Below are 20,569 nucleotides of genomic sequence, written 5' to 3'. Positions count from 1 at the left end.
GTAAAGAAAGTCTTCCCTCCCCTGTACAGCTGGACCTTCAAGAACAGCTCCATCTGCAGACAGGTTGACAAGTCCTACATTTGCTCAGCCAAAGCTGAGTACCCTATTGGCTGCAAGACTTGCCCCTAGTACATCTCTGGAGACAGTCTAGAGTCCTCTCAGTGGCCAGCTCTGGACAGCATTGGCTTCACTCTCCTGATGTGACTCAAATTGAGCTATAACTTTTCAACCTGAGTATCAGGGATTCCAGTGTAACAACTCTAGCAATGAGGGGCTAAAGGGTAGTAAGTCCCAGTTGTCTGTCCTTCTTTGGTCTGGTATACACTTTGCAGGTTGCAGGTGGCAATACATCTCTTATGCAGGTGAACCAGAAGAATGCTGCCCATGTGCTGAAGTAATGTGGAAAGCCAACCCCATCAAAGGAAGACCCTTCTGCTGGGCTGCAGGACAGCAGCATATGAGACCTAAGGACTCAGAGATGCCTAAGATCATTCCAGGGGCTTTCAGAAGACAAGCATGCGCCGACCTCGTCCTCTCAAGGGCCCACACTACAGCCACTCTAGACATACGGATTCTATACGAGTACCCCAGACAGAGTTTTAGTGGGACTGGCAGTAGACTTAGCCCATAAAAGACTTAGCCAACAGATCCTGCAGGCAGCATATCTCTGAGCCTGTGCCAAGTGGCCAATGCATGTGACCGACCAGAAGCCACTGGGATGAGACAGCGATGGGGGCAGAGAATATAGGCTCTTGATTAGCAGTCTCTCTTCCACTGAGGGACCAGCATCTTCCAGGGACAAGGTTACACAAGGTTACCCAAAAAATCTACTGTTTCCAGCGGCCATCACTTCCCTGCCACTGCTGCCATCCACATTTTGGAGAGGTTACTACTACAAGACCTGTGGTGCTTGCTGGGACGAGCCCAGTAAATGGAATTTATCCTGAATAAGGCTGGCTAAAGCCCTGAAGAAGAGCCTTTGATGGGGAGCCCAAGCAGACCAGGATACTCGGCGGGACCTGCTCTCATAGGACCCTAAGACCAGGAGGCCCTAAAGGCTGCCTGCATAGCCTCTCCTGCCATGACTAGCAGCTTCTGCCTAAGGACAGATAATTTCGACATGGCAATCTGAAGAAAAGTCCCGAGAGATGAGTCACACAGTCCCTCGACACATCCACTACGCTCTGGGAAAGCTGGAGAAAAGGCTGTCTCCTGAAACCAAGAGTCCTGGGCCCTACCATCACCTTAGACTAAGGGCAAACACGTATGTGTCAAACATGTGACTTAGCTCTTCAAATCCACACAGATACTTACAATATTGAGAGGCAGGGAACGGCAACCAGAGCAGTGCTCTCCTTCTATATTTCTATTGTGTCTTACAGCAACCAGGCTCCTCCTGGGGCAGTGTCCAAAGGAATCATAAACTAGATGGACTTTGGGGCTCAGGAGCCTGGCCACTACCTATGCCTCAGCCCCATTCCTGCTCTGCAAAGAGCTCTGCACTGTTCCCTGAGCACAAAGGTTCATGGAGGCTGCTCCTACTTCCACGTGTCCTACTGCAGGCTCTTGAGACTCCCACCCTAGACCTCCCCATCTGATATTAATGATCCGTTGGGAGCCTAGACACAATGCAGCTGTGTCTCGCTGCCTACTTAATGTGCTGAAACACAAATAAATTATAGCAAATCTCTGATTAATAGACCTGTAGTCTCCAGAATTAAAAGAAAGGATTGGTGGGGCCCGCTGCCCAGCAAGGACACAAAGCTGGGTCTGGAGATATAACATGGCTAAGAGTCTGGGGCAGTCTCTGGCCTAACTCACAGACCAGAGCTGTGGTCCTTTCAGGGGTATTGCAGGCAGAAGATTCCCTACTAACTCACGGGCACACTTCTCCCCTGTGGTGGCCTCTGATTGGGTCTTTCATCAAGGGCAAGGCCCAGGCACACCTGGCACTAGGTACACCCTCTGGCTCTCAGAATGAACATCCCTTCATCAAATGACTTCCTCATTCCCACCCCTACAATGAGTGCTTCGTCTCACCAGAACCTCCTTTGCAGGCTACAAGAGATTCGTGTGTGGATGCTGCCTCCAAGTGGACAGAGTTGAGGCCTACAGTCTCTGCAAATAGCAAAGTCTCTAACAGTAACAAAGGGGAAGGAGGAACCTCTGAGACAGTAAAGGACAGGAGAATGGCTGAGCCAATTCTGAGCTGTGGCTAAAAAAGAACAAACAAACTCCTTTATGCAAGAAAAGGAGATGGAACTGATTCCAGAGCCTCTACTCTCCGAAACATCTGCTATGAACTGTGTAAACCTCTACTGAGGGTGTACCCAGACAGCGTCAGTCCTATGAAGGGAAAAATGTTTTTGTGTCACCTTCTCTAGGGTAGAACTCCCAATGTGGCAGAGCTAGCTAAGCTCCTTGCTTCAGGACCCTGAGCTAAGGATCAGGAAGGCTCATTCGTCAGCAGCCAGCCTTAGGCTGTGTGAGCTGCTGGCACTTTGCATAAGTCCCTCCTTCCTGGTCTCACTCCTGTGAGTCTCAGATGCGTTGGCTGCTGGCTGGGACGGTGGCAGCAAGGAGACATGAGGCCTTCTGCGGCCTCCTACCAGCAGACTGCTCATATGCACTTGGACATTTCTTCCCCGGTAAACATTGTGACCATCACACCCCAGGTGTTGGCCACACTCAATCAGCCTCTTTTTAATGTCCCAGGAAGTCTCCTTTGTGCTCAGTGAGGAAATCTACTTGGGTTTAAGCTGACCATCTATAGTGTAGACCCAGCCACCCTTCTCTCATTCAGTCCTCCTGGGTGAGGATCCCCCATTTCCTTTAGCCATCCTAGAGGGGCCTCCAGACTAGCACAGTGATGTGGTCAGGACAAGCTGTCTGCCCTGTGGCTATTCATGGCTTCTCTGGATAGGCCTCCACCTTTTATAGGGTCCCATGTCCAACCCAGAGCCCAGAGGCTGGGGAAGGAAGGCCTTTCCAGGCAGATTCTCTCTCCCTTGGTTCTTCCTCTGGCTTCTCCAAACATAGGGGCCAGAAAGAGAACTAAGCAGCTGCCCACATCCCCACTCACACATGTTTCTGGCTCAGCAACTGGCTCCAGACCTCCACCACAAAACCGTCAAAATGCTGGTTCTGAAAGAAATGGGCAGGTGAGGAGAAATGGGAATCTAGGAGGATTGGGTAAGACAGAAGAGACGGCACTGGCTCGGCACATGGCAAAGTAGCCCAGTCACTTATGAGGCAAGACTCCAGTCTGCACTAGTTCTTCTGAAGTAGGCAGCAGGGGGAGGGGGTATGCCATAGCAGCCAGAAGGGCAGAGGTGCTCAGTTGCCCACACTTCTCCACCTCTGCAGTAGCCCAGGCATCCTGACGACCAGCAGGGATGGTCTCATCTCTGAAAGTTATAGAGTTTTAGCCAAAGGAAGTTTTCCTGGCCCCAGAGATAAAAACTTTCCCACCTCTGGAACTCCCAAAGCTACCAGCAAGAGGTGGTACAGCCTGTGTGGGGTTTATGCTATCCACCCTGGAAGACATGGATTGAATAAGAAGATACCCAAGAAAAAAGTCAAGCAAGAGGAGCCAGGTCATACTACCTGTAATCTCAGCACTTGGGAGGTAGAGGCTGGTGGGTCAGAAGTTCAAGTCTAGCCTCAGCTACATAGTAAATTCAGACATCAGTCTGGGCATTGTGAGATTGTGTCTCAAAAAATTTTAAATAAAAAAAGCCACCGAGATAGCTTAGATAGGTAAGGGGGCTTTTTCTGCCAAGTCTGAAAACCTGAGTTTGATTCCTGGAATTCCCATGGTAGGAAATGATAACTCCAGCAAGCTGTCCTCTGCCCTACACACGTGTTGCATCATTTCCCCCTCTAAACACATGCACACAAAAATAATGTTAAAGAAAACTGAGGAGGAGCCAGGCAGTGGTGGCACACACTTTTAGTCCCAGCACTCTGGGGGCAAAGGCAGGTGGATCTCGATGAGTTTGAAGCCGTCCTGGTCTACAGAGCGAGTTCTAGGACAGCCAAGGCTACACAGAGAAAATTTGTGTTGAAAAACAAACAAATGAAGGCTGCAGGTGGGGACCTTTGCGAGCCTGAGTCAGAGAAGAAAGCAAAGCAAGACAAGGAGGAAAGTTGGGAGCAGACTGTACAGCCTGTCTAAGGAGAGGGGGTCTGGCGGCTGGTGCTCCAAGCTCTGTCTGAGCCCTGAGGTCCTGAGGAGCACACAGGTCTCACCTTTGCCACCTGTGCCACAGTCTTGCTGAGCTCTTCTATCTCATCCTCGCTGTCTAAGACGTTTCGGAAATCGTCGTAAGTCCAGTCTTCAAACAGAAGTCGAGGCACTGATGGCAGGAGAGAACACACAGAAAGATCATGGCTAAGAAACACTGAACTGCCCTCTGATGCTTGTCTGCAAAAGTGTTCCCTTGGCTCCCAGAGCAGGGACCAGCAGGGAGGCTACCGAGGCAGTCATGGATCTATTCGGTGCAGACATCCTATACCCACACAGCCTGGCAGGAGGAAGGAAGGAATAAGGAGACACTAACCTGTCAAATATCCCTAGAGCCCAGATTTTGGGAAACTGGCTGGCTAGACCCCCAGTTCATCTGGATCTTTGCTGCTACTACCTTGTCTATCTCAATCTGACCTGATAGCTTCCACTCCTGTACCACAAGGGTGGAATGATAGGTCCTCTCCTGTCGTTGCTTTCGAGCCTCTAGTAGCTTCCCCTGAGCTCCACAGGCTCCTCTGTTGCCCTCAGGTTCCTGCTGTCCCTTGGGAAATTTTTCCTTCCCATACCAGCTATGAGCCTCAAGAGGCACAGGCAGGGTAGGGGCAACATCACCCTCAGGCCCAGCCTAGGGAGAGTCTGGCACCAGGAAACTCGGTAACACTTGCTAGACAGGAAGAAAGAAGGAAAAGGGAGCAGTATGCAGGAAAACCACCAGCACGGAGGGAGGTGTTGGTGGCCAAGCTCAGCTGACTGCTCAGAGCATTCAGAGGAAAGATATACCCTCAAGTAGCACATCTGAGATTGGAAGGAACACGCAAGGACCTAGGGTACCTGTCTACCCACAGCAAAGTTGTACCATCTACACAGTATGGCTAAGGCTGCTCTTCTGACCGTCCCCAGGCCCGCCGGACTCACCTATGCGTACACCTTTGGCATGCTTCTTGACAGCTCGCATCCACCCTGTCAGAGATGAAAGGGACAGTCAGTAGAGGGCATATGTCTAGACCATTCCTCGCTCCTCTCCTGGCCCAGGGCGACCTTGCAGTCATTCCTATCCTTCCACTCTATATTCCACTCCCTCTTCCTGTCCTGGTCCCTTCTCGTATCAGCTTTCCCAGATCTTCACAGCATCGGGAAAAAACACTCCTGGTCTCGGAAGTCTAAACCCAGCCAACCCTGTTAATTCTGTCAGAGGCCAAATATGGTTCAGCCGTGTAGATTATCTAGTCCCCTTCTGACACTGTGTGTAATCAGTGACGTGTCCTGATCCAGCCTATTTTCTTCTTTGGACACCAAATGCAGAGCACTAGGGAAGAGAGAAAAGGGGGAGCCGTCCATTCACTGCCCAGATGCACAAGTCACTCAGAGCCTGCCTTCCTTCCACTCACACGCAGCCCTGACATTAAAGAGAAGGAATGTTGAACAGCTCCTGGCACTAGAGACAGAAAAGAAAGGAGAAGGCACAAATCCCCATTGCCCTTCAATCTGTCATCCCCAGGACAGTATCTCACCCCCTGTAGCTGACCAGCCTTGCAGACTTCACGGTGGTGACTGCCCCAGGGACTGTCTTTACCTGGCAGGCCATTCTTCACACTCTGCACACCTGGATCCACTCTGAGCCCAGCGGTATGGTGTGAGATAGCAAACTACATGTCTATCATATTCACACTCAGTTACACACCTAGTCACACACGATATCGCCAGAGTCACGCACAGACAGACCTTGATCTTGTAATTAATTCTACTGCTACAGCCTCCTGAGCAGCAGAGATTACAGGCCTATTAACAGAGTCACAATTGATATATTTATATACATTCACACTGCTACTCATTAGTCATAATACACAACCTAGCTAGCTGTGGTGGCGCACACCTCTAATGTCAGCACTTGGGAGAAGGCAGACAGACAGACAGACAGACAGACACACACACTCACACACACACACATTCACACTACCATATTCAGCCCTCAGGGGGCGTATAGCTAAAAAGGAAGTGGAAAAACCTTGGTCCACATCATGGAGGCCTGTAATTTCAAACATCTCGCGACCACGTCTCTTCAGCTGCAACCAGACTGGTGAGATCTGTGTGAACTTGCTCCCAAAGACCTTGGCAACATCGTAGCCATGGCTGTTCCACTGGCAGAGGAAGGAGAGGGCAGACAGAGAACAAGTAAATACATGTCACCTGCACTGCTGTGATGCTGTCACCTGATGCTCTGGACATGCCCAGGACAGTCATCAGTATCACAGTGCTGGACTTGAGCTGCCACCAGTCCCCTGCCTGGGCTTCCCTCTTCCACTCTGCAGTCCACTGCCTGGGATCGGGGCCGATGTCCCTTCTCCAGGATTCTACAAGCCCCCACCAACTAGACAGCACTAGAGCTCTCCTCTACATCAGGAAGCATTGATGAGGGTCACCTGAAATCATAAGGAGCAAGCCCCAAGAAAACCCTGGTACCTTTCCCTCTGACATCTTCATGTCAGCATCGCTCCTACAGTTTCACAGTAGCAGCAGCCATGGAGAGCAGAACAACAGCCAAGAGGACAGACAGCCCTGTTCTGCACCACAAAACTCTTGACTTACTGGAGTGACGTAGCCTAGGACCTCTCCAGCAAAGTTTCTCTCCCGAGCCCTTGCTGAGCAGTAGCTACGATGTTCAAGAACCACATCCTCAGCTTTGATGTCCGTCACCACCAGACCCCGATCTTGGACAGGTTTATCTGAAAACTGAGTCTGAGACAAAAGGGAGAGAGACAGGCTGTCTGACCTCTCTTCTCAGTGTGGAATGTGGCATTCGAGGCAACAGTGACAACAGCAAGTCTGTTTCATTCAGCCACTGACGGACTGTGTCGCTAGATTAACATGGCACTGCTGATCTACCCTTGTAGGTGGAGGATTAAGGCCATAGTAGCTGATTTATTTTTTTTTTAAAGATTTATTTATTATTATATCTAAATACACTGTAGCTGTCTTCAAATCTACCAGAAGAGGGCGTCAGATCTCATTACGGATGGTTGTGAGCCACCATGTGGTTGCTGGGATTTGGACTCAGGACCTTTGGAAGAGCAGTCAGTGCTCTTAACCACTAAGCCATCTCTCCAGCCCAGTAGGTGATTTATTTCAGAAGGGTTCTAGCACCCAGTAAGACAGTAGCATTTTCCAGGGGCTATTCGCCCTTAACTTGGGCTGGAGATCTGACAGAAGTGGTTCCTTCTACATATGAAGTTTGATATTTAGTACGCACACCACTGGATACTCGTCAAGGTACCCCAGGTCCTACACTGAGGACATGTCAAGTACATGCTATCCTACTAGCCACACCCTGAGTCCCCTGACCAGGAAGCTGGTATGTCTGCTTCTCCCTGACCTGCTCCATCAGGTCCTCACCTCACCAGTTCTGTCCACTCTTCGGGGGCCCGGCTCAGACTTTCCTACTAGCATTTGGTTCCCTGGTCATTTCTCGAGAGACACTGTCTTAGGGTTTCTACTGCAGTGATGAAACATCAGAACCAAAAGCAACTTGGGGAGGAAGGAGTTTATTTGGCATACACTTCCACATCACTGTTCACCACTGAAGGAAGCCAGGGCAGAAACTCAAACAGGGCAGGAACTTGGAGGCAGGAGCTGATGCAGAAGCCATCGAGGGGTGTTGTTTACTGGCTTGCTCATCACGGCTTGCTCAGTCTGCTTTCTTGCTTCTTTTTTTAAAGTAATTAGTTAATTAATTTTAGGTATATGAATACACTATAACTGTTTTCAGACACATCAGAAGAGAGCATCAGATCCCATTACAGATGGTTGTGAGCCACCATGTGGTGCTGGGAATTGAACTCAGAACCTCTGGAAGAGCAGTCAGTGCTCTTAACCTTCTCCAGCCTTTAGCCTGCTTTCTTATAGAACCCAGGACCACCAGCCCAGGAATGGCACCATCCACAATAAATAAGAAAATGCAGAAATATGCAATTACTTAGGCAGCAGCAGGCTCTTCCCAGAGAAGAACTTAAGGGTGTACTCTAACAAAGGCAGCCTGCAAGCCTGGCCACCACTGAAGGAGCCTTATAGCCAAGCAGAGTGACCAAAGGCCCTTTGACAGGGTCACATGCTCAAGGTTTTGGAGCATGGAGCTTCCCAAAAGCTGTAAACACAATAAATTGACTTTGTGCAGAAAGGAAGAAAGAAAGAAAGAAAGAAAGAAAGAAAGAAAGAAAGAAAGAAAGAAAGAAAGAGAGAAAGAAGGAAAGAAAGGAAGGAAATGCCCTGCAAGCTTGCTTACAACCCATTTTATATAGGCCTTTTTTTTTTTTCTTTTAAAGACAAGGTTTCTCTGTGTAGCCTCTGGAACTCACTCTGTAGACTAGGCCGACCTCAAATTCATAAAGATCCTTCTACCTCTTTTTCCCAAGTGCTGGCATTAAAGGTGTGGACCACTACCATCCAGGTGTGGAGGCATTTTTTTAAATTGAGATTCCCTCCTGTCAAATGACTTTAGCTTGTGTCAAATTGACATAAAACCACCTAGCACATACAGAGATGCCCACTGTATGGGTTCTCTGCCCCAAGGAACAGAGCATCTATAAGTCCAGATCTGAGTTATAGGTATCGTCCTAAGTCAGCAGCCTGGCCAGCAGCATGGGGACTGTTGGGCCTAAGGAGTAAGTTGGATGGGGACCTAACCTTGGGTTTGCAATCCCTGAGAATATCCCAAAAGAACAGAACAAGGGCTCTGATGAAAACACAAGTTGGGCTGTAAAGATGAGAGAATTCAACAACCATGGGATAGGAAAGGCAGATAGATGGAAATTGTCACAGGACACAGAGTCTGAGCAGGGAAGGTAATGGCTGTAAACCCACAGTTTTAGCAAGATCCATCTCCAGAGCCACACAGGCTGCCTGCTGAGACACCGCTGGCTTCTCAGAAAGTTGTATAAGAGGGCTGGTGAGATGGCTCAGCGGTTAAGAGCACTGACTACTCTTCCAGAGGTCCTGAGTTTAATTCCCAGCAACCACATGGTAGGTCATAACCATCTGTAATGGGATCTGATGCCCTCTTCTGGTGCGTCTGAAGACAGCTACAGTGTACATACATCCAATTAATTAATTAATAAGTAAGTAAAAAGAAAGCTGTGTAAGGAGCCAAGCCCCTCCTATGTTCTGACTTACAAAGATCCTAGCCAGAAAGAACAGGTTAAGTTGTGGCCTCTGTGGTCACCTCGAGTTCCCTACCTTTTCCAGCAGCATCTTTGAGGCAGCTTTTTTGGCATCTGACTTTGACAGGGTGGTGTGAACAGAGCCACAGACCAGAGCAAGCCAGAGGACATGAAGAAGTGGCCACATGGCGGGCATGTCACAGCAGGAACCAACTTCTGGGCCTAGGGGGGCTGCAGAAAGACGTACATGAAGGCAGATGATTAGCAGACATGTGGCATGAACCAGACAAGTATATTTATGCTAATAGGGCTTGAGTCCTTAGGGCCCTTAGGCCAGCCCTGGCTACTGAAGTCAAATCTCTATAACTTCTAGGCTTCTCTGCCTGGATCACCAGGTCCCCTCAGACAACCACAGGCAGTCCAAAGATATCCTTCCGACCACAAACAGACATCCATCTAGGAAAATTGGCTCCCACATTCCCCTCAAAACAAAAGAAACCTCAGCAACAATGGGGCTGAAGTGTAAAATAATGAAGCCACAGAAGGTACTCAAACATACTATGGACAACTATTTATGTAATCCCAGGGTAGAGAAGTCTCTTTCAAGTATATCAATAAGGAGAAAATAAAAGAGAGAGTATTATCCAAGTTTAATATTTAAAAATGTTTAACTTTTTGAGGCTGGAAAGTTAGCCCAGAGGTTAAGAGGATTGTCTTCTCTTCCAGAGGTCCCAGGTTCAATTCCTAGAACCCACATGGCAGCTCACAGCTGTTAAACCAGTTCCAAGAGATCTGACACCCTCACACAGACATACATGCAGTCAAACACCAATGCACATGAAATAAAAAGAAATAAAAATTTTAAAATGTGTAACTTTCAAAGCTGGGTACTGTGTTAAGTGCTTATAATCTTAGCTGCTGGAGAGACTGGAACAAAAAGCTCACTTGATCCCAAGGAGCTTAGAGCTGAGGCAACATAGCAAGACTCTGTTTCAAATTTTAAAAATATTTAAAGTAAAATGTTTATTTAGGAGATGAAAAGCAAATTTAAAGACAAGTTAGTCAGAAAAACTTAACTTGGGACACATTTGACAAATTCCTATCCATAATGTTCAAAGAAATAGTACAAATAAAAAAAGCCAGGTGTGGTGGCACATGTCTGTAACCCAGAACTTGATGTAGTTAGAGGCAAGAGGATCAGGAGTTCCAAGGCCACATGTGGATATGGAAGCCAGCCTGCCACGTGAAACTCCGTCTCAAAAATAAATAAGCAAACAAATAAACAAAGGCATCCCAGGAAACAAGATCCCACTATAAAAACAAGAACAGGTTTCAAATACGGAATACTTAGAGCCCCAGAAATAAAAGGAGCAAACACAGATGATGGTGTCTCCCTCCAATCAGTGTGTGAAGGGTTAACTAAGTGGGAATTCCAGCTGGGAAAGGGTTTTTTTGAATGACAATGTGGCCATAAACAGTGTCCACCATACACTTCCTTCCTAGTACAAGTTCCACTTCAAGGATGTCCCACACACAGGAACCAAGCTTAGGGACTGGGCACTTCTGATAGCATGGAGGTGTCTGCAACCAAGGCAAAAAACACCACACAACTGCATTTCCGCAGAAGAGTCGGTTTCGTTTGTTTGAGACAGGATCGTGCTATGAACATCTCAGCTGGCCTCTAACTCAAGATCCTCCTGCTGCAGCCTCCTAAGCCTAACAGCCTTGTTTTTATGCGCATATGTTCACACACATCTTGAGTGAAGTAACACAATCACAAAAGAACTCACACAATATGTATTCACTGATAAGTGGATATTAGCCCAAAACTTAGGATACCCAAGATATAAGATACAATTTGCTAAACGCATGAAACTCAAGAAGAATGAAGACCAAAGTGTGGACACTGTGCCCCTTCTTAGAATTGGGAACAAAACACCCAGGGAAGGAGTTACAGAGACAAAGTTCGTAGCTGTGATGAAAGGATGGACCATTTAGAGACTGCCATATCCAGGGATCCATCCCATAATCAGCTTCTAAACGCTGACACCATTGCATACACTAGCAAGATTTTGCTGAAAGGACCCAAATATAGCTGTCTCTTGTGAGACGATGCCGGGGCCTAGCAAACACAGGAGTGGATGTTCACAGTCAGCTATTGGATGTATCACAGGGCTCCCAATGGAGAAGCTAGAGAAAGTACCCAAGGAGCTAAAGGGATCTGCAACCCTATTGTTGGAACAACATGATGTACTAACCAGAACCCCGGAGCTCTTGTCTCTAGCTGCATATGTATCGAAAGATGACCTAGTCGGCCATCAATGGAAAGAGAGGCCCATTGAACTTGCAAACTTTATATGCCCCAATATAGGGGAATGCCAGGGCCAAAAGAATGGGAATGGGTGGGTAGGGAAGTGGGGGGCGCTATGGGGGACTTTTGGGATAGCATTGGAAATGTAATTGAGGAAAATATGTAATAAAAATATTAAAAATTAAAAAAAAAAAAGAAAAGTATCTAAGGAGCAAAACCAGAAGCAGCTACGGAACTACTGTTCATTTCTTTTTAGTTGCATAATTCACTTTTAGATCTTAGGAAATTCTGGATAGACACTGCCCAGGTGGGCTGTCATTCCCTCAATGGGACTTCAAGATAAGGTGTGCAGAAGTGTATCCACCTAGTTTCATGTCCCTGGTAACACATAGTCTACTAGATCAAGTGAGGGGCCTGCAAAAGCCCAGGAACATTCTGTGGAGGCTGACCCAGACCACTGCCCAACAGATGAGCAATAAAGCTTTCCCCTGTGGTCAAGAGCACCTAGGGATGCCAGAACCTACGCTGAAAGCCTCCAGAAAGCCCAGCCAGGCAGGGTATGAGCCATTAGCTGCAGCTTAAAAGCAGGTCCACCCTGATGCCCCACTGCCTGTTCCCATGGCCTCCTGCTTCCTTTTGCTGTCACTTCCCTGATGCTGCTCCTGGTGTGACATGAGGAAAGCTGGGATTGTGGCAATAAGCCTCCAAGTTTTGACACTCCAGAACACCAACACACATGTATGAAGCTATGACTAACATGCGGTCTTTGAGTAAGACAAGCCAGGAAAATTCTACTAGAAGATAGGCAGACCACAAGAAAGCCTAGACTTGTGGCTCCGAGGACTTAGGAAAACTGTATATAAAATAATGCTGGATGGTTGATGCCTCCAGCAAAGGCAGTGATTGTTATAAAAGCTGGCTGGTTAGAGGAGTAAGATCCAGGACTCTCTCACCCTAGTCTCCCACCCCACCAGCTTCTCTCCTACAACAAAATGAGAAATAAGAGAAAATAACTTCCTGTATCTCACTTTACCCAAGCTCACCACCACTTGGCCCTCACAATTGTGACGCTTAGATTATGTGGCCCATACCCCCAGGGAATGGGAAATCCTAACTACAGTATGAGTTTGAGATCAGTGACCCAGAAAAACCCACCCACACCTTGCCTGGCCAGTAGGACTATGACTACCCTCACAGGGACATCCCTCACAGGGATGTTGTTAGCCTCAGCTCCTAAATAAGCAAGGCTTCTGTCCCTTGGGTGAAAAACTGGGTCACAGAAGGAAAGAAGAAAGAAACTTGATGTAAGTAGTCCAGGACTGAGAGTATGTCCAGGTGCCTGTGATCATGAATCTCTATTAATCTATCTGTTGCCTAGACTTGCAGCTGCTCACTGTTCACATAGTCTAAAGTCCCTCTGCCAAACACTTCCTTATTCCCTGACCTGTGACTTTATACCTACAGGCAGAAAGCGTGAAGGAAGTGGCCCAGGCCTATAATCCCACGTGGAACTTGAAGTACAAGTTTAAGGTCTGTCTGTACTACAGAGGTCTAAAGCCAGCCTGGGCTACTTATCAAGACCCTTTCTCAAAATAAAAGGGGTGGGGGGAAGGGCTGGGAATGTAGTTCAGTAATCCACTTTTCTAGAATGCATGAGGCCCTGGGCACTACCCCAAATACCCACTGACCAAAGAGAGGTGGGATGTGCTGAGGAGATGGCTCAGCAACTAAGAGTACATACGACTCTTGTAGAGGACCAGAGACAGGCTGCCAGCACACATTAGGTACTCACAATCACCTATAACCCCAGTTCCAGGAGATCCAATGCTCCATTCTTATTTCTATAAATACCTGCACTTAGATGCTCATACAGAGACACAAACATATATGCACGCTTTAAAAAAATAAATCCTTTTAGCTGAGTGTAGTGGCACACACCTTTAATCCCAGCTCTTGGGAGGCAGAGGCAGGCAAATTTCTGAGTTTGAGGCCAGCCTGGTCTACAGAGTGAGTTCCAGGACAGCCAGGGCAATTACACAGAGAAACCCTGTCTCAAAAACAAACAAACAAACAAACAAAACCCAGAAACAACAACAAAACCCCAAAAAAGCAAAAAGGTGGAGGCCTCTCTGGACACATAGAGGAAGATAGGTTTGTTGGGTTGTGTCTGAAGTAGAGCAGAACAAAATCAATGCTACCACCATGTTCCTAGCTGCTCATAAATGTGGATCTCCAAGGCTGGGTCTACAGATCAAGTTCCAAGACAGCCAAGGCTACACAGAGAAACCCTGTCAAAAAGAAGGGGTGGGGTGACCCAACTTTCTAGACTACTAAGGGTGTACAAGGGTGAGGCATGTGTAATGATATAAAGGGTGTCCAAGCTACTGCACCTTCCATGGCTCCCACTGCCCAAATGACCATTAGGGCACATTCTCTGTCATGTTCTTCACATAGCAGACTCCTAGGGTCTCACAGCACTCTTACATCAAAATGTGTTTTGTCTTCAAGCATTAATGGCTGTCCTTTGGGCAGAACATCCTGTACACAGGGTGGAATGCTATGAATTCGGCCGACTGGAGTCTTGGCTTCTGCTTATACCAAGCTAACAACGGAGAACATGCTATACTTCTCGTAACTCTGGGGTCACAAATCATTCCCCACTGGAAGGACTGTCTTAGTGAGGCTGACAAAGTCATAGGAGAAGCTTTCAAATGTTTCTCAAGCAGACTCAAAGCAAGACATGTCAGGTGCTTTTTACAAAGAAATGCATTCATGTGTACAAATTATGTGTACAATCTGCTGTGCATATGCAGAGTTAAAGAATCGAATCGGTGTTTATTTTGTGGTGCACTGTCCACTTCAGCTCTCGCTTAAGAACTAACTGCTGGGCGGTGGTGGCGCACGCCTTTAGTCCCTGCACTTGGGAGGCAGAGGCAGGTGGATTTCAGAGTTTGAGGCCAGCCTGGTCTACAAAGTGAGTTCCAGGACAGCCAGGGCTATACAGAGAAACTCTTGCCTCGAAAAAAACAAACAAACCAAAAAACCAAAAAAACAAAACAAAACAAAACAAAAAATAAAAAAACCCAAGAACTAACTGTAGGGGGCTAGAGAGAGATGGTCATCGGTTAAGAGCGCTGGCTACTTTTCCAGAGGATCTGGGTTCAACTTACATGGCAACTCACCACCCTCTTCTGGCTTCTGTGAGCACATACATACATTCAGGAAAAAAACCACATACATATAAAAATAAAGCTGGTGAAAACATTAAATGGGGAAGAGGGACTCTGGAGAGATCGCACAGTGATTAAGAGCTCTGGCTATTCTTCCAGAGGACTGGAGTTCAAGGTCATTTATGTGTGTAACATACTGCCTACAACTTCAGTTCCAGGAGATGACACCCTCACATAGACATACCTTTGAGCAAAACACCAGTGAACAAAAAATAAAAACAATTTTTAAAAAATTAAAAGAACAAGTTTTAAATGGGGCATAGTGGATCACATCTGTGATCCCAGCATTAGGAAGGTAGAAGTGGGTAAATTAAGAGTTCAAGGTCGGGCTGGTGAGATGGCTCAGTGGGTAAGAGCACCCGACTGCTCTTCCGAAGGTCCAGAGTTCAACTTCCAGCAACCACATGGTGGCTCACAACCATTCAAATCCCAGCAACCACATGGTGGCTCACAACCATCCGCAACGAGATCTGGCGCCCTCTTCTGGAGTGTGTGAAGACAGCTACAGTGTACTTACATATAATAAATAAATCTTAAAAAAAAAAAAAGAGTTCAAGGTCATTTCTCAGCTATGTAGTTGTACATTTCTCGAGATGTAGTTGAGTTCAAGGCCATGCTGGGCTACAGGAGACCCTATCTCAAAACAACAATAACAATAGAGATGGCCTTTGGCTCTCACACTAAGCTCCTGCTTTGGTATTGCAGGATTTGTGGGATGCCGACTGATGTATCCCGAGCACCTTTTACTATCGCTCCCTATTATTGGTTTTGTAGGAGCAGGGAATTAAACCCATGGCTTTCCATATACTAAGAAAATACTGGGCCATACTTTCAGCCCTCAGTTCTAATAGATTCACTGCTCTTACAGCAAGTATGATGGTCAGCCTACATTTTCATTTTTGAGAACACATTTTGGAGTGAACTGTTCATATGAGGAGGTGGGTGAGTGTATGGTTGGAAATGAAGGTGACGTAAGAAGCAGGATGATCACAACCCCAGGTGACATTTATTGACCATATGTTGCATGCCAAACCTGGTGAATTATCCACAAGTTCTCTCCACAGACCAGGACTCAGGCAGGCATAAATGTTATTCCCATTTACAGATAAGGAAACCAACACAGGGGGCACCCCACCAAGCCATGGGGCAGGTGGCTACCATCCCATCCCAATTATACAATGCAATGCAAACAGGACTGTGATAAGATGGCTCAAGTTATAGTTCTGTCACCAGCAAACTGTCTCTGGGCCTCCCTGGGCTCCAGTCTAGAGATCTGTGGAAAGTTCTTTGGAAATTTTCCATCACAGAGTGTTCAAGATTTGAGACTGCGCTGAGGGTGAGGGTAAGGCCTCATGTACCTAGCAAACTTGAAGGAACCCATACAACTTGCTGTATACCCTCCTACCTCAGGCTGGGCCCTCCACATAGAGCTCATTCTCTATGCCCGACAGCCACTCTGGCCTTGCTAACTCGTTTGCACACTCATGTCATCGTTCGTTCATTTGTGGCTCCACAAGCTATGCACACTAACTCACACATCTGAAATCTCTGACTTCCTTATCTTACATCCTGGTTCATGCTTGTACTCCTTTATACATCACTCACCCATGTTTCTTCATATCCAGCTACACTGGCACATACATAAACTTAACACATTCACTACTGTGCTGTTCACACGTGCTTCCTGCGGCTTCTTTTGCCCCACCCCCAAACTCTTTTTTGGAGACAGGGTCTTGCTATGTGGCCCTGGCTGACCTGAAACTCACTCTATAGACCAGGGTGGCCTCGAACTCACAGAGATCCATCTGCCAGCCTTTGCCTCCCGGGTGCTAGGATTAAAGCCATCGCTACGGGCTCTCTTGATTTTATGCATCGGCCTGTGCTCGCTCATATTCTCAGATTACTGTTGGCTCGGAAGCTCCCTCACAGTCACACACTTGGCGCTCACACTTCTACTAAAGAACAATGTCACACTCTCTCCCATACCTGCTCTCACCCTAACACTCACTCTCTCACCCTTGCTCACACTCATCCCCACTCGCTTTCTCACCCCTAATAAATTCCATGTTCTCACATCTCCCCTCACCCATTCGGGCCCTCACACCCGCTCGCTCTCTCACATACGCCCTTACTCTCACGCTGACACACCTGCTTTCTCACACCTACTCGTTCTTCCACCAGCTCACCCTCACATCTGCTCATTCCGCACGAGCTCCCACTCACCCTCACATCTGTTTCTTCTCACACTGACACGATCGCTCTCCCCCTCAAACCCACTCATCCTCACTCACTTCCTCGCTCTCACATTCATAGCTCCCACATTCGCTCTCATCCGTGCCCTCTCCTTCCCGCTCACACTCTGCCCGTTCTGTCCGGGGAGAGCCTCGCTGCCCGACGTTCCCGCATCTTGACGCGGAAGATGAAGCAGTCCCACTGCCGCCACAGCCGGGCTCACCTTCATGTCAGGAGACCGGCCAGACCCATCAAGCACGGCCGGAAGACGATTCAACCAACCGGAAGTCCCGCCCACAGGCCTCCACACGCTCCCGCTGCGCCACGCCAGCTTCCTAGATGCCTTGCGCACGGCACGCTGGGATGGGGCGGGACCGAGATGGCTGGGGGGCGGAGTTAGAGGCGGAGCCTCGTAGCGGCAGGCGAGCTGGAGAAGGGCTGAGAGTGGATCGGGACCCGTCAGTTGGATGAGGACAGAGCTGAGTGTGCCGAACGTGTACTGCGTGGCCGTGGATACTGTTTCCGCTCCTGCAGCCAGTCCCTCTATTGATCAAGGGCCTGTCGTACAGCAGAATAGTGGGGTCAGATCCCGAAATCCTCCCAGAGAACCTGGTGGTGGTGTTTAACATCCCCTCTCCGGGGTTGATGGCTGGCTGCCTCAGCACTGTGCTGAAGTCAACATTACCTCCACATATGTGACCACCAAGGTCTTTAGGATCTTGGGAACCCATCCCTGTCAAGTATGGGTGACGTGGGTCACTATGCGCATAGTCAGTTCCGTAGTCTCCCAGATGTGTCAGGACAGACTGTGCGCCAAGTCTTTGAACCTCCACATTATCCCAGTTGCCACATTTCTGTCTCTATCTATAGGTCTGCAGTGCCCACTACACTGTCTCCAGTAGAGACACTGCTCCAGGCATTATAACATCCTTCTCCAGATGGCCTAGCACAGCGAACATTCTATCTGTCCAAATCCCAGAGCTGTCTCGGTCCTCGTTTTTGGTCTTGCAAATTGTAGGAGCTGGAACCCACAGAGGCAGACACCACGCTCCCCACCCCCATCTCAGCTTTAGCAAGAGGAGCCCAGACACTTCTTCGAGTGGGTTGAAAGCACACGTGACCAACATTTTTATTTTTCATCAAGCTGACTAGTCCCCACCCCCATCCCTTGCTGTTCCCAGCAGTTTCCTGCAGAAACCACATTTGGCCTGTCCACACCCATTTAAACCCTCTGGCCCACTCCACTAGGGTCTGTTCCAGGATTCGTAGTGTGGCTGTTTCCCCATTCCTGCTGCTGCAGAGGTTTCTCACTGAGCTGAGCTTCGTGTTCTTCCTTCCGAATCACGTTTCCTCCTTTCTCTTCCCCATATTTTCTGCCAGCTGTCCCCCAAGCCTTTCTACAGGGGCGGGGCTGGGTGTGTATGCTAAGGCATGCTGTGCATCACCATCTGCTTTCCTGGCATCCGGCTCAGCACCCTACTAGGAACAAATGCCCAGAACAGTGATTCCAAGTGGGCAGAACTCTGGAGAGGTGGATGTCCTGAGAATTGTTCAGTCCAAGCAATACTAAAGAGACCGTCATTCTTTTAAACCAGTGAAGGCATTTGGATCCGACTGATGTAAGAGGTCTTTGGATAAAGACTTGGCAAAGTCCACTAAGGATTCCATTCCCAGTCTGTGTTGTAGACTCTTAAGAACAGAAAGGAGAGAAAAACAGAACTCAAGACCAGCCCCTTTCAGGATTAGACAGATGCTCAGGAGCCTGTTGAGTTGTACCCACAAAGTCTGCCCTGCCCTCACCTGCACAGCCTGACAAAGGTGGCCCAGATCTCTGGTATGTGTGTGTAGGTGAACACTGGCTTCTCTCCCCTCCATGGTATTAGGAGTGAACTCAGGACTAAACACCTACTTGGCCAACACTCTACCAATGCACTACGTTTCCAGCCCCAAACTGATTTCAAGTGTCTAGCCACCTTTTAGCCACACAGAAAATACAGAAAGATGGATAGAAAAGCCCAAGGGAATGAGAACTAAAGCATTAACACTTCTTTATTAGTGAATCCATTCCAATTTTAATGTTTCTGGAGTATTCCGGGTAACTTTAGATTTTCTGCATTTATTTATTTTTGTTTGAAAAAGATGTTTTAAATTTTTATTTATTTACTTATTTATCTATTATATGGTGCGTGCGTGTGTGTGTGTGTGTGTGTGTGTGTGTGTGTGTGTGTAGCAAGCAGCAGTAGGGAGGCATGTGGAGGTCAAAGGACCACTTCTGGGAATTGGTGCTCCTTTCTCCATGTGGTTTCTGGGGATCCAGCTCAGACTGTCAGGTTTCTAATCAAGTGCCTTTACCCAGTGAGTCAGCCCCTTGGCCCAAGGAATTAATGTTTTTAAAAATTCAAATTCTTGGGATTCCTGAGATATTGTTGCTCATTTAAACAAAGTACTAAAAGGGGGGGGGCATTTTAGAAATTGAAGCCAGATGTGATGATGCATGCTCTATAATATCAGCACTTAAAAGGAAGATGGCCGTTAGTGCAAGGCAAGCCTGGGTCATATAGCAACATACACACTCTATCTATCTATCTATCTACATATATATGTATATTTATATATTGAGAGAGAGAGAGAGAGAAAGAAAGAAAGAGTTTGAAAATGCTTATTTAATTGTGTTTGAAGTGGAGTAAAAAATTATACAAAGGTATCTAAAAGTGACTGTAAAAATGTGGGCATGGTGGCTCATAACTGAAATCTGATAGTCAATAAGTTCAAAGCCAGCCTGGGCTAACTGAGACCCTGCCTATAAATAAACAAGCAAACTGAATCCTAGTTCCTAGTTCTCTTGACTTTAGTGTAAATCTGACTATAACTCCCCTGGCCAGAGCACTAAACCAGACAGACCTTAGTCGGTTTCTCAGTCTTTGTTACCACAGCAATGTGGGATGTCCTGACCAAGGTCCAAGCTCTGACCCTGAGCTGTGGGCCCCAGGCTGGTATTCTGACGCTGTTTGTCTTGAGCCACCATCTGTCTGCAGTTGGCACTGGAAAGTGGGCAAGAGCAGGGCAGTTGCTGTTCACCCAGTGGGCTTTCTGTTACCAATGGGATCTCTGATCTTGTTCTGGGAACATACCACCCTCATGCACGTGGGCAGCTAAGGATCTTCAGCCTAAGCCGGCTTCCTGGGGACAACATAAGAGGTGTCCTCAACAGCATCCCAGTGGGGTGAAGGTACAGTCCTAGTCTTGAAAGTGGCTCTGTGGGCTGGCGAGATGGCTCAGCGGGTAAAAGCACTGAATGCTCTTCCAAAGGTCCTGAGTTCAAATCCCAGCAACCACATGGTGGCTCACAACCATCTGTAACGAGATCTGAAGCCCTCTTCTGGAGTGTCTGAAGACA

The 20,569-nt window shown here is 47.8% G+C and overlaps 1 protein-coding gene across 1 annotated transcript in view; it reads right to left on the bottom strand.

The window, feature by feature from the left end:
• Chid1 (chitinase domain containing 1) overlaps nt 1–17,497 on the bottom strand; it is a 41,590-nt gene extending 24,093 nt beyond the window's left edge. The window contains exons 1-7 of the mRNA XM_021166005.3: nt 17,396–17,497; nt 9,476–9,630; nt 6,836–6,985; nt 6,255–6,387; nt 5,165–5,209; nt 4,252–4,358; nt 3,083–3,144 (exon numbers count right to left, since the gene is read on the bottom strand). Coding sequence (XP_021021664.1) covers nt 3,083–3,144; nt 4,252–4,358; nt 5,165–5,209; nt 6,255–6,387; nt 6,836–6,985; nt 9,476–9,595 — 617 coding nt within the window. The 5' untranslated portion in view covers nt 9,596–9,630; nt 17,396–17,497. The remainder of the gene's footprint in view (nt 1–3,082; nt 3,145–4,251; nt 4,359–5,164; nt 5,210–6,254; nt 6,388–6,835; nt 6,986–9,475; nt 9,631–17,395) is intronic.
• Nucleotides 17,498–20,569: the final 3,072 nt, after the last annotated feature.

Source organism: Mus caroli, unplaced genomic scaffold (assembly GCF_978045245.1).
Source record: "Mus caroli unplaced genomic scaffold, Mus_caroli_1 scaffold_8, whole genome shotgun sequence".
NCBI lineage: Eukaryota > Metazoa > Chordata > Mammalia > Rodentia > Muridae > Mus > Mus caroli.
This window is presented reverse-complemented; position numbering and strand designations above follow the sequence as displayed.